The sequence below is a fragment of the Urocitellus parryii genome, chromosome 8 (assembly GCF_045843805.1).
Source record: "Urocitellus parryii isolate mUroPar1 chromosome 8, mUroPar1.hap1, whole genome shotgun sequence".
NCBI lineage: Eukaryota > Metazoa > Chordata > Mammalia > Rodentia > Sciuridae > Urocitellus > Urocitellus parryii.
Window position 1 is genome coordinate 70,251,653 of NC_135538.1, and position 13,792 is coordinate 70,265,444.

The window sequence follows — 13,792 nt, forward strand, 5'->3', positions numbered from 1 at the left end:
TCATAGGGTCCAAGTTGCTGAGGCTGGCAGTCCTCCTACCCCTGCCTCCCAAGTCCCTGGGATTACAGATGTGCTCACCACACCTGGGCATCCATGTGGTAGTTAAAATGATCCTTTTGAAGTACAATCAGATTACATCACTTTCTTCCTCAAATCTCTCCACTGTTCATTCCATTTAAAATACAACCCAAAGGCGTTTGTTTGTTTGTTTGTTTTTGGCCTGTAAACACTTGTACAAATCCTTTGTAACCTGACACTGGCCACTGGCACTTCTCTGACATGATCTCCATCCATGCCTGTGGTGCTGAGCTTTAGGTGCTTTTTCCATATTGTGTCAGCTAGACACTTGCTAGCTGTTTCCTTTTGGTGGCATCCTCTGACTCCCACAGACACTTGATACTTCCTCTGTGGCATTTCCTGCCATCCACAGATAACCTGCTTAGCTTATTTCCTTGTTTGATTTAGGTGTCTTTCATATGTCCCTTCTTCAATAAAGCTTTCCTGACTGGTAACTTATGTTATTAATACCTCCACCACCTACTTTCCTTCTGCCCTACTTAATTTATATTCATAGCAATTAAACTATTGCTTGATATTTTGTAGTAGATTTATTTCTGTATTAGGTTGTAAGCCTAATAGGAGCAGGACCTTTTAGGTCTTGTTGACTCAGGGTTTAACACACATAGGTGATCAGTAAATTTTAGTTGAATAAATACAATAAAGAAATGCCATTATCAATCTGTTAATGCTAATGGGTAAGTGGAAATGAGTTTGAAGTTCCCACACTTTTTGTCTCTGGAATCTGACTTGTCATTGTAGGTACTCATTATCAGGTCATTGGTTCTTACTCATCTTATTATTTTTCCCTCATAAGCTGATGAGTAAATAGCAGTCTCTGAGTTCTCTGTGTTTGACTGTTCTTTAATATATTTTGGCATCTTTTCAGTTTTCAAGCTAAAAAATTTTCTTAGAAATAAAATTTATCTTATTGCTCTTGAATTATAGTACTTAATAACTTAAGTTACATAAAATTATATGCTTAAGATTTTCCAGAAGCATTTAATTTTGCTTAGGCTACTTTCATATACTAATTAGAACAATGTTTCCTGAACTTTTTTCCTATTATGCTCTCTACTCTAGTATTAAATGAAACTTGGTTTCTTTTTTTTATCCAGAGAAATTAAATGCCAAGAACTAAGAAAGAATCATCGAAATACTATGAAATAAAACCTGAACTTTGGATGGTCATAAATCATTGCAATATTATAAATTCACCCCCATACTCCCACTCCTACTAATTATAAGTAGTTTTTTCCCATTGTGAGCAATATCATCACAACCCCTGCCCAATGGTGAATAAACATTGATTTTATATTGTTTTTCTTCTAAAAATGTCTTGATATCTTTTTGGTCAGTCTTAAAACATGATTTATAATTAAGTCCTCTACATATTTATTTAAACAAATAGTAAAATAAAATAGCATGTTTTATTGTCTAACTGGAAATTTTGAAATTTTTCATAATACTTTTAATAAGTAGAAGCCCTTCAAACACTTGGAACAGAAGAATAGATTACAGTTTAAAACTTTGACATAGATTTTAATATTTAGATTGTATTTCTGGTTTTGATTATTCTGATGTGTGCTTTTTAATCTATTAGCTTTAGAAGTTTGTGAATCACATTTACCTTTTGTTTCAGTTACAAGCCTGTGGACCATAAGCTTATTTGGCTACCCTTACGAGAGGCATTTGAGGAGCTCTTTGCCCAAACATTTTCCAAGAAACAAAACTTTACTTTCTTGGGGCACATTCAGACCTGTTATAGGCAAAAACGGTGGCATAATCTCCTGAGATTAATGCAGCATGTACACAAGTCTGCTGTTGACAAGGAAGGAAAAGAGAGTGAAACTGGTAAGGATATAACCCAGACCGATGGTGGGAAGACATGAGACTGAGATTCATTTAATACTTAAGAGAAAAGTGGGGGGGGGGAAATGAGAAATACAAATTGGAGCTTTCTAGAACTTTTGGCAGAGTTGACAAATTTTGACGTGTTGCTGCTGCCATGCTTCTAGGCATGATTTCTGCAAAACCAAATGACTGAGGATACTAGTATACAAGCTCTGCTTATTTGTTTGTATGTCATGTTTTTTTTTAAAGTGCTGGATTCCACAGCCAAGAAGCTTGGAGGCTTCTATGGCAGGAGGATCACAGGTTCAAGGCTAGCCTCAGCAACAGCATGACCTTGTCTCAAAAATAACAAACAAACAAACATAAAGGGCTGAGGATGCAGCTTAGTGATAGGGTGCCCCTAGGTTCAATTACTAGTACCACACTCAAAAATAGATAGGTAGATTTTTAGACTATTGTTGAAGATGCTTAATTTTTGTGTTTCATTATTTGTATGGTTTTTAGGTGTTTAAGAGCTCTATATGCAATATTGATGACAAATAAAACAATGTGTTAAATTCTTGTCTTTATTCTCTTCTAGGGTTACTCCTAAAGGAGAAATGGGAAGCTTTTGGCCTTAGACTCAACCATGCCCAACAACAGATGAAAATGGCTGAAAATGCCCTATTATTTGCATTTGTAGAGGTATTTTGTTTTAGATATTTAGGTTAAGGAAGTGTTGGTTTGTGGCATGTTACTAATTTGTGTTGCTGTTTTAAGATTTAAAAAACAAAAAACAATTAAGTAGTGATTTGGGGGAATATTTTTTAAAAACGTTCCTAATGATAGTAATGTCTTGGTGAGCACGATTACTATTTTTTTAAATACTTTTATTTTATTTATTTTCATATTGTACTGAGGATCAAACCCAGTGCCTCACATTGCAAGGCAAGCCCTCTACCACTGAGCTACAACCTCAGTCCCTGTAATTATTAGTTTTAAAGAAGCAGTTGAGGACAAGTAGTGTACTCTATATTCTTTTTCTATGCGTATGTAAGCAGGGGTGAGTGTACACAAGCAAAAGCTTGAGCCTGAGACCATGCTCCAGCTCCAGCCTAATTGGGAATATTAAAAAAAAATGTTTGTGAGAGGGATTGAAGTTCATTCACTTCTGTGTCCCTTTTTTTTATTAAAGGACATGGTCAGCTATACTGTTTGCTGTAGTTTATCTATGTAGGGAAACATCACTTGGATTAAATATTCATGACTTGGGATTTCTTTGTTTTATTTTTATATTATTTCTGTAAAACCTTTTTAGATCATGTTCTTGAAGAGGTAGAGTCTTGGTTGGTGTTTTGGTAAGAGAGAAGGTTTATTCAACCATGGGTGTAGGAAATTTGGTCATCTGTCCTTAACCTCTTTTAGGTGGGTACTGGGAATCCTCTAACACTGAGCTACATTGCCCAGCCCTTTTTATTTTTTAGTTTAAGACAGCATCTTACAAAGTCATTGAGGCTGCCCTTGAACTTATGATCCTTCTGCCTCAGCCTCCTGCATCACAGGGATTTCAGGAATGTGCCACTGCACTGGACCATGCTTAATCTTAATACAGTTATTTATAAAAATATGATTATTTATAAAATAACCAATTAAAATGTCAAGGGCTCTGAAATTAAGGCTTATGTTTTAGGATTTAATGATATAACAAATATAATGTATTCGGTTTTATTTTTCTCAGTTTAATTTGTAGAGCATTTTTGTTAGAATCAACTGAAAATAAGAGTCCAGAGCAATTTAAATAGTAAGGTTTTTTTTCCTTTTTTGAGGGGGTTGTACTGGGGATTGAACCCATCAGTGCTTAAGCACTAAGCCACATCCCCAGTTCTTTTGAAAGTTTTTTTTTTTCTTTATTTGGAGACAGGGTCTCTCTAAGTTGCTTAGTGTTTCTCTAAGTTGCTAGGGCTGGCATTGAACTTGTGATCCCCCTGCCTCATCCTCTCAAAATTGCTGGGATCCACTGCACCCAGGAATAGTAAAACAGATTTTGATTTGTTAACTGAGTGGACTGTAAGATATTTTTATTGCTCCTGGAAAGAGAACTTAAAAGAGAGAACCTCAGTGGACTGGAGCTAAGATTCATTTTGTTATTCTTAAGCAACTGTGAAGGACATGTATTGCAACTACTACACTCTTTTTTTTTTTTTTTTTTTGTACTGGGGATTTAACCCAGTGGTTTTACCACTGAGTCACATCCCCAGCCCTTTTTATTTTAAGACACGATCTTGCTAAATTGCAGAGGCTGATTTAGAACTAGGGATCCTCCTGCCTCAGCCTCCCAAGCTACTCCATGCTACTGGGATACAAGCATTTACCACCACACCCAGCTACTACTACACTCTTGATTTGGACATTTTTCTGGTCTTGCTATACTTATAACCTGACCCTGTATTTATTTTGGGTTCTTAGAACAGGTAATTGGGTGCTTTTAAATACTTGAATACTTTAGTATTTAATTGACTATCCACAAAATGAGAGGATAGTGTATTACATCTTAGTGTAAGACTCAAAGATACTCTCGTGACCTCCTTGGAACATTTACAAGGTTAAGTTGGCCTTAAACTCTGATGATTTTTTGACAGCCATTTAACAGTCAAAGAATAGGTTCTTAAGTGGGAGAGATTTACCCTGGCCTCAGTTTCTAATCTTGCTCACATAACTGCTTTTAATAAGTGTGCCTTTATTTGATATGCAGTCTGAACTTTTTACATTGTCTTCTCCTAGGGTACATTAGCTCAGGCTGTAAAGAAAGGAGAGTGGATCTTGTTGGATGAGATTAATTTGGCTGCTCCTGAAACATTAGAATGTCTGAGTGGTTTGCTTGAAGGATCCTCTGGTTCCCTGGTGTTGCTTGATCGAGGAGACACAGGTAGCATTTGATCACTTTGGGGTTTGACTTGGTGCCATGTCTTTTGGCCTAAATTTAAAAATGGGATTGTTTTGGCATAAGTGGATTATGTGAACCTCCTGATGGAATTCATTCATTCCTTGTAAACAAAGTTTCTGCAAAGTATTTTGAAATGTTCTTAGATGATATTAGGAATGCAAAGAAGAAGGAGATAGTTTGTCAAGGCAATTGGGTTGTGGGTAATAGACATGCACACATTGTCAAAATACGTGTGAATAAATGGGTGATGAAAGATGTAACGGTGCAGAAATGCTCACAAAACTAGAATGGCAACATGAGGCTAAATTGTATATGTAGATTTAAAAAATTATTTTGATGGGGTTTCAGAAAAGGTAACGATGGTATAAAAAAATGATAATGAGTTAATGGTTATATTTTATTTTGATCAAGTTAAGACTTCTGTATTTTTAAAATGAGCTTATATAACTTGTTTAATATTTTTTTTTTAAAGAGAGTGTGAGAGAGAGAATTTTTTTTTAATATTTATTTTTTTTTAGTTTTCAGCGGGCACAACATCTTTGTATGTGGTGCTGAGGATCGAACCCGGGCCGCACGGATGCCAGGCGAGCGCACTACCGCTTGAGCCACATCCCCAGCCCAAAACATTTGTTCTTTCTTTCTTTTTGGTGGTGCTGAGGATTGGACCTATGGCCTTGTGTGTGTGAGGAAAGAGCTCTACCAACTGAGCTATATCCCCAGCTCTTGTTTAATATTTTTATTGTCAGCATATGTGTATTTATTTTCTTGCCTGCACCAGCTTGACTGTTCTAAGAAGAAATTTGGGGCTGGGGTTTCTGTGGATTTAGGTAGGCTTCCCTTAGGGACTGGGATCTGATCACTTGATTGTTGTTACAAGTAATAGGGGATTTCTACTTTTCTCTTAACAGAGCCACTGGTTCGTCATCCTGACTTCCGTTTATTTGCCTGCATGAATCCAGCTACTGATGTGGGCAAAAGAAATCTCCCACCAGGAATAAGAAACAGGTAAGGTGTTTTAAATTCTCTCTTATTTTGATTGGTAACGTCAACATAACCAGACTTCAAAACAATTCTTGATATTTCTTGGTCTGTAATAGAGGAATCTTAGTTTCCTTATTTGTTATGTTTTTCTACTTTATATAGGTTGTAAGTGTATGAGAACGTCCAGAACAATAAAGAATACTTTGTGTGGTTTTTAATATGATACTTAATGGCTCATGGGTACTATTGAAAAAAAACTTTTCCTTCTTCAAATGGCCTCTTACCTATTAGTAAAATTTCATGTCAGAGTATAGTGTATAGCATATAGGTTTATTAAGCTTATTTATATTAAGTTTCTTTTTCATCACTAAGCACTGACATGAAAAAAGTTTGATTTTTGGTATTTTATGGTTGTAACCTTTGAAAAGAAATAACCAAAATTATTGTTGGTAACCTTTTGTTTCAAGTTTTAAAGTAGTGATAAAAGTAATAAAAGCTCCACAGGGAAAATTTAGAAACTACATTGAAGTACCTTTTTTCTTTCACTTTATCTTTTATTTCTGATCATGAGTGGCTTATTTTTTGTTGCTCATATTTTTCATTACACTTAGTTATGATCAAAAACACCTGAAAATGATAAGTATGTTTTAGCTTTGTAACTGTTTTCTCATATGAAGAATATATTTAGAAAATTTATTGCATTGAAGAAGTGATAATGAATTAATGGATAGATTATCTTTTATTTTGATCAAGTTAAGAATCTATTTTAAAATGAGCTTATAAAACTTGTTTAATATTTTTATTGTCAGCATATTTGCATTAATTTTCTTAAAAGTCTTTATTCTGTAATAATTACAGGTTCACGGAACTATATGTAGAAGAATTGGAAAGTAAAGAGGATTTACAGATTCTTATTGTGGATTATCTGAAAGGATTGAGCATGAACAAGAGCACAGTGCAAGGAATCATAAAGTAGGTTCTGTTTGGCTTGTCTTTATATACTTTCCCTCTGAACATACATTTATTTCCTTCTTTTCCTTTTGCTTCTAACTGGAAAAAACTGACGGAAAGATTGTTATTTGGATTTCTGTTTTAAAGATGGAACATTATGTGAATTAAGATTTTCCTTAGGAAAATCTTTTCCTACTGTTGTGGGGTAGGTCATTCAGAAAACACACCAGGTCCCAGTTTTTTCCAAATTGACGAGTCTTTATTTAGCTGGCCAGCTCCCCTCAGGACCCATAACTGTCTCTGCAAGGAACCATCCCCAAGCCTTAGCATTTTAGGATATTTAAAGACAAAAACTGCATCTGGGTTGATGTAGCTATAAGCAATCAGGTATAGAAGCTGGATTGGGCATTTAGCGAGACAATACAATGGGTACATTGGTATTTCCCCCAGGACTTTCCAGGTTGGCATAGCAGCAAGCAAGCAGAAGTGGGTCAAAATGACCCTCGTTGAGTACAAGTTAGAGAATGGTTACTAATGTCTAGACAATCAATCTCTGACAAGGTACATTACCCCAAAAAAATGAAACCAAAGAGAACAATTTTACATTGTATAATAATTGCTGTTTTGTGTTGCCAAGTATGTTATGCTAGATAACTATTCATGGGTATAGAGGTGTAGCTTTCCCACAAGAGAAGCATTTCTTATATGATATGGAGTCTCACAGTAAAATGGAGTCTGTTTGGTCATTGCACATATTGCTTGGCCCATAACCCTACATGGAAAGCTAAACCCCCCTATCTATGGGACTGCAGACAATAAGATAATAGCTCTACTGACTACTTCTATATTTATAGCTAAGATTTTGATTTGCTGGTTTAGATTTAATATAAATGGCTTATATTTTGACCTGTCTTGATGAAATATTTTCTACTTGTAATTTGCATACTAGATATGTGGGATATGTGATAAAGTGGCCTATATCATTGAAGGAGTCTGGTTTAGAATTAATAGACATTGAGCTGAATAAAATACAGAGTGATAGTGTGGCTTGGTACTTACTAGTCTCTTTTTTCTGTTTTGTGTGCCCATATAGAAAGAGAGCAATATTTTATGTTAGACAACCTGAATCCTAGGACTAGCTCGAGAAGATAGAAGCTTGTCATTCTGGGCAGATCATTTACTTAACTTTTATTGTGTCCTCTAGAAAGAAATATAATAGGTGAAGGAGTTGAAATAGGATCATAAGGGTATTTTTGCTTTGCATTTTGTGGTTTGTTTCTTATTTAATAAACAAGTGACTCAAGGAATGCCTCATTGGTAAGACTATATTGTAAATAAGACAGAGCAGATTTGTTTCTCTTTATGGAGCTTCAATTCTAAAAGTGAAGATAACCAATAAATGAGGAGCTGTATCCTATAATTTTAGTTTGTGAAAATTGAAGAAACAACATCAACGTGTTGGAACATGAATGCCTGAAGTCCTATTTTAAATAGGTTTGTCAGGGAGGCATTTGTTCAAAGAAACAAAAATATCTTCCTAGATTGTAAAGAGGCAGCGCATATCCCATTTGGCCAGGAACATGGATTTGATATTGTAGTTGATAATGAATTTCAAAAAATTTCAAAGTGTGGGAAATTCATGTTTCAGTGTGAGAATTCTTTCATCTTGTCATTCTCTGAATCTGAAATATTATAGTGATAACTTATAATAATGGTCATCATATTGTCCCACTTTGTAACATTTCACTTAAACTAATTATAGCCATTGTCTGTGACCTTTCAAAACATCAGGAGTTCTGTTTTCTCTGTAATCATTCATCAACACTATAGACTATACAAAGACTTCATTTGCCCTTTGAGTTAGATCCAACTCTGGAACACTGAGTTTGGAATCAGTATGCTCTTACTAAGGGTCTCTTGCATCTTACTCTCCTTAAGTTTCTCACTTACCATTGATACTTTTTTTGCTAGAGGAGCTATACCTTGTACTTTGTGCCTCACCAAAGGAAATAGGTTGATTTTTCACTATTTCATTTTGAAAGACAGCCTCCAGACTGAAAGGTTTGATATTCGCTATAGAAAATTGTATGTAAGGTTTACCATTTATGATTTATAAACATGGCCTTTGAATCTTCTGTAGAAAAGTGGTGACAACAAGAAAATAATACTTAAAATTACCCAAACTTTTATCCTCTTTGTAGCTTCTACACAGGTTTGCGGAAAGAGTCTGGCACAAAATTGGTTGATGGGACTGGCCACAGACCTCACTACAGCCTTCGAACTCTCTGCAGGGCCTTGCGATTTGCAGCTTCCAATCCATGTGGCAACATCCAGCGCTCAATATATGAGGTCTTTCTGAAGTCTATTTGACATAGGAGCTGGGTTGGGTGGGCTCACCAAGGAGGGAGGGAATGTGAATACATATGCTAGATTGTCTTGTTTCACAGTCTTTCTGATTAGCTTGAAACACTTCATACTAGAGCTGTCCTGCGCGTTTTTCTACTACCTTACACGTTTCAAAGTTGTTGGGAAGTATCACTATTCAGGTTGAATTTTGTTCCTGAAATGAACTGGGCTGTTTCAACAGAGACACAATTTATTTTATGTGCTTTCTCTCTAGGGTTTTTGTTTGGGTTTCCTAACACAGCTCGATAGGGCATCACATCCAGTAGTTCAGAAACTTATTTGTCAACATATCATCTCTGGCAATGTCAAAAGTCTGCTGAAACAGGTACATTGTTTTTTTATTTTCAACTTATTTGACATAAATAGCTGGATGGATTAACAAATTTTCAACTGTTTGAGTTTAAATTTAAAAAAAAAACAATTCTAAAAGAAATCTGTTACAAAAAATTTTAAGGTTACAGAAATGTATGTCTTCCAGTGCTCAGTTCAAAAGTTCCAATAAATTGTATTCCTAGGAGATTTAAATCCTGCAGATAATTCTTTCCAGCTAAACTATAATGCAAATGTTTCATTATATATTCAAATTCTGTTGTTAACCATCACACATGAATATTCTGTAGCTCTCCCTTTTTACTATTACGTGTGTGTGTGTGTGCGTGTGTGTGTGTTATGTGTTAGAGATCAAACTCGGGTCCTTGTGCCTGCTAGGCAAGTATACTGTCACTGAGTTACACCTTCAGCCCTAGCTTTCCTGTTTTGGTCTAATTCTTTGATATGTTTTCATTATGGTACCAGAGATCATTATAAAATGCTTTCTGATGGTTACATAACATTTCATTGGATGATTGCCCTACAGGTTATTTATACACTTTCCTTCTGATTGATGATCAGGCTTTCTTAGGGAGAGGGGCCACTGTTCTAAACAACTGTCATTTGAGTTTGGCGGAGGAAATTACAGAATAACACAGGTCTGAAAGATTGAAACTATTCACTACTGAAATGTTTATTTATTGATTGTTTGCTTAGTAGGAAGAGAGCCATTGAGACTTGCAGTTATTTTGGATTTAGTCTTTTAAAAATAACACATGAATAACTACTTCTGATAAACTGTAAAAACATTGATGCAAAAAAGACTCAAGTTAGCTTCTATTATAACTAAATAGTAGTCTCTTCCAGTTGCTCATTTTTACTATTATGTTCCTCATGGTCGTGACAGAAACTTAAAGGTACTTTTTTCTCCAGTGCTCAATTTGGCTGTCCTTAGCTTTATAAAACCTGTAGCTTCGGGTCTGGGAAATTTTCCATAGCTATAGTTTTGACCATTTTTTGACAATTTTTGATTGATAAAACAATTTGTACAATCCTACCTAGTAGCAAATACCTTATCTTGGAAAGATAATACCGCTGTCCATAAAATTACCCACAAATGACCGGAGAGCCTTCTGGTTTTTTGATCTTCTAGAGAAACCAAAGCACAGTAATGCAAAGCCTCCTCCTTCACTACAGCACCATATACCTGTTGTATATGAGGTATAGGTTTGATTAAACAGAGTGGGCATTTTGGTAGATAATAGAAAAGAACCAAATTATAAAAACATGTAGGAAACTATTTTGATTCAAATTGGTTCCCAGCCCACCAAACTTCTTCCCAATTTTAAAACAGTTACAGGACAAATTTTATTCTCATTCTTCATTGCCAAAGGATTTTTGTTTTGAAAGAATCCAGAATAAGGCAACATTCTTGCTAACAATTTCATATCCTACTTTACTCCTCTCTCTTACACATTGTTGTCCTAAGACAGTGGATTATCTCTCTAACTTTTCTCTTTCAGCCTATTCCAGAGCCAAAAGGAGGTCGGCTCATCCAGGTTGAAGGCTACTGGATTTCAGTGGGAGATAAGGAGCCTACAATAGATGACACATACGTTCTGACATCTTCTGTTAAGTTGAACCTGAGAGATATAGTCCGAGTGGTCTCTGCAGGGTGTGTGGGCCTTTTTTCCATCAGCTATGAAATCTGTATAAGCATAGGCTTTGATGTTATTCTAGTCTACTTTGAAAGAGCTTTGTTGTTGCTCATTACAGTTATTACTTTCTAAAGTTAGCAATGTGACTTTTCTCCTGGAACAAAGTATTATTTCTAATTATACCTTAGGTGGGAGCAATATGGATGAAAATGTTTTGGCCATATTTAAATTTGGGGGGGAGCATGGTGGGGTGTATATTGCTGGTGAATATGTGTCACTATTAGACAAGTAGTGGTCAATTCCACTTTTTCTCACGAGAGGTTGGAAGTATTTTCTGAGCAACAGTTTTTAAATATAGAAACTTCTCAGTGCATAAATATAGAAAAATTTGTTTATGTTGTTAAATGATAAAGTTATTCTTCTTTAACACTTTTCAAAATAATAATGGTTTCACTGTTTTTTGTTTGGGCATTTTTTTCTTCTTCTTCTTCTTCTTTAAAAATTGTTGTATTGACTGATCTCGTACAGAACATACCCAGTGCTGATTCAGGGAGAGACCTCAGTTGGTAAAACAAGCCTGATCAGGTGGCTGGCTGCAGCTACTGGCAATCACTGCGTGCGTATCAATAATCATGAACACACGGATATTCAGGAGTATATTGGTTGTTATACATCTGACTCTTCAGGGAAGCTTGTCTTTAAAGAAGGTATGGTTTACCTTCTAGTCCATGGATGTAGGTTTTCAGTCTCTTAGACCCATTTCCTTAAGCAATATTCTTCATTCTTTCTGATTGAGGCACTTGAACCTCTGTCATAGTGTTTCTCTTTTTCTTGCTTACACATAGTTAAAGGGATGTTTAGCTGCTGGCTTCCTTTAGATCCCATTAATATTGCCATCTGTCTAAGAACTAGGACCAGATTTTGAAGAGGGCTATTGAACTGCTGCTTCATGTCGTAGAATTTCAAAGAATAGAATGAGTCTTAGGGAATTTGGAAATAATGAGAATTTGTTGATTTAAATGACATTAGACTATAAGGAAAAGTGAACAAGTTGGAGAAGAGGTATTAGTTCTGGCTCTTCCTTTTGGGTAAAAAGGGACTGTTTTAATTGAAAATTGTGCTTTTGACCTGCAACATCACATAATGTTTTGGGACAAGACTGACTGCACAAAATAATTTGCTTAGAAATTTAATGATAATCTAGGATTTATTGGTTTGTATGTATTTTTAAATACTATTTTATATACTAATTCCCAATGTTGATTTCCTCCTAGGTGTTCTTATTGATGCTATGAGAAAGGGCTACTGGATTATCTTAGATGAATTAAATTTGGCCCCTACTGATGTGTTAGAGGCACTCAACAGACTGTTGGATGATAACCGAGAATTGCTCATAACAGAAACACAAGAAGTCGTTAAAGCACATCCTCGGTTCATGCTTTTTGCTACACAAAATCCCCCAGGGCTTTATGGAGGAAGAAAGGTATGTAGCATTTACCCCCTACCTTTCTTTTGTTCCTATACCAAATAGCACATTTTTCTTGGTAGGAATAAGAAATTTTTATCTCTGTTGAAGAGCTTTTCTTTTTGTGGTGAACAACAACATCTCTTTGGGGGAATTGGTTGAAAAGGCCTATTTTGTTGTATTTTTTTCTGTGTGTTTCCCAGGTGCTTTCTAGAGCCTTCAGGAATCGGTTTGTGGAATTGCACTTTGATGAATTGCCTAGCTCTGAGTTAGAAACAATTTTACACAAGCGGTGTAGTTTGCCACCCTCCTATTGCAGCAAACTAGTTAAAGTCATGCTGGACCTTCAGGTATTTCATTTCCTCATGATCAAACTTAGTTTTAGATAGGATATGTTGATTAGATTTGGCGATCAGAATTTGACTACTTCTGTTGGTAGAAATAAGTCCATCCATTTTATTTATTTTTATAGAATAAGGATCTAAATTCATCTTATTTATACCCATTTTTGTTGCTTATTTTTTAATATCTTTGGAATTGAGGATTGAGTCCAGAGTCTTGTATATGCTAATAAACTTGCACTCTACCACAGAGCTGCAGCCCAGCCCCCATTTTTTGGTTCTTTGGTAAACCAACAGTTTTGCATCATCTTAAAAATTTTTTGGTATTTATATATGATGACATTTTACTATTTTTGTATAAGGTTGGAGCATTTTGCTTGGTACAGAAGGCATAGGCAAACTACAATTTTATTTTTTCTAGAGAGAGAGAATTTTTTAATATTTATTTTTTTAGTTTTCGGCGGACACAACTTGTTTTATTTGTATGTGGTGCTGAGGATCGAACCCAGCGCTTTGCGCATGCCAGGCAAGCGCAATACTGCTTGAGCCACATCCCCAGCCCACAATTTTATTTTTGAAATGGTCATTTGAATAGACAATTAAAGAGATTCTTTCTGTAAGGGTCCCTTTTGTCATCTGCAAACTTACAGAACAGTTTTTTTTTCTCTTTCATTGTCATCTTGCTGTGTTGCCCAGACTGGCTTCCAACATGGTTCTTCCTGCCTCAGTCTTCTAAACAGCTGGGATTGCAGACATATACCACTGCATCCTATTTCAGTTGATTTTTTTTAAAAAAACACTTATTTTACAGAATTATAAGTGTTTATTGTCAAATTACTTTCCAGAA

General features: G+C 35.5%; 1 protein-coding gene across 2 annotated transcripts in view; it reads left to right on the forward strand.

Moving 5' to 3' along the window:
- The window catches only part of Mdn1 (midasin AAA ATPase 1), a 142,639-nt gene that overhangs the window by 39,255 nt on the left and 89,592 nt on the right, over positions 1-13,792 (forward strand). For both annotated transcript variants that reach the window (XM_077801619.1, XM_077801620.1), the window contains exons 16-26: positions 1,700-1,911; positions 2,492-2,595; positions 4,672-4,816; positions 5,743-5,839; positions 6,674-6,787; positions 8,968-9,115; positions 9,387-9,497; positions 11,005-11,156; positions 11,668-11,846; positions 12,414-12,622; positions 12,808-12,954. In XM_077801619.1, coding sequence (XP_077657745.1) covers positions 1,700-1,911; positions 2,492-2,595; positions 4,672-4,816; positions 5,743-5,839; positions 6,674-6,787; positions 8,968-9,115; positions 9,387-9,497; positions 11,005-11,156; positions 11,668-11,846; positions 12,414-12,622; positions 12,808-12,954 — 1,618 coding nt within the window. The remainder of the gene's footprint in view (positions 1-1,699; positions 1,912-2,491; positions 2,596-4,671; positions 4,817-5,742; positions 5,840-6,673; positions 6,788-8,967; positions 9,116-9,386; positions 9,498-11,004; positions 11,157-11,667; positions 11,847-12,413; positions 12,623-12,807; positions 12,955-13,792) is intronic.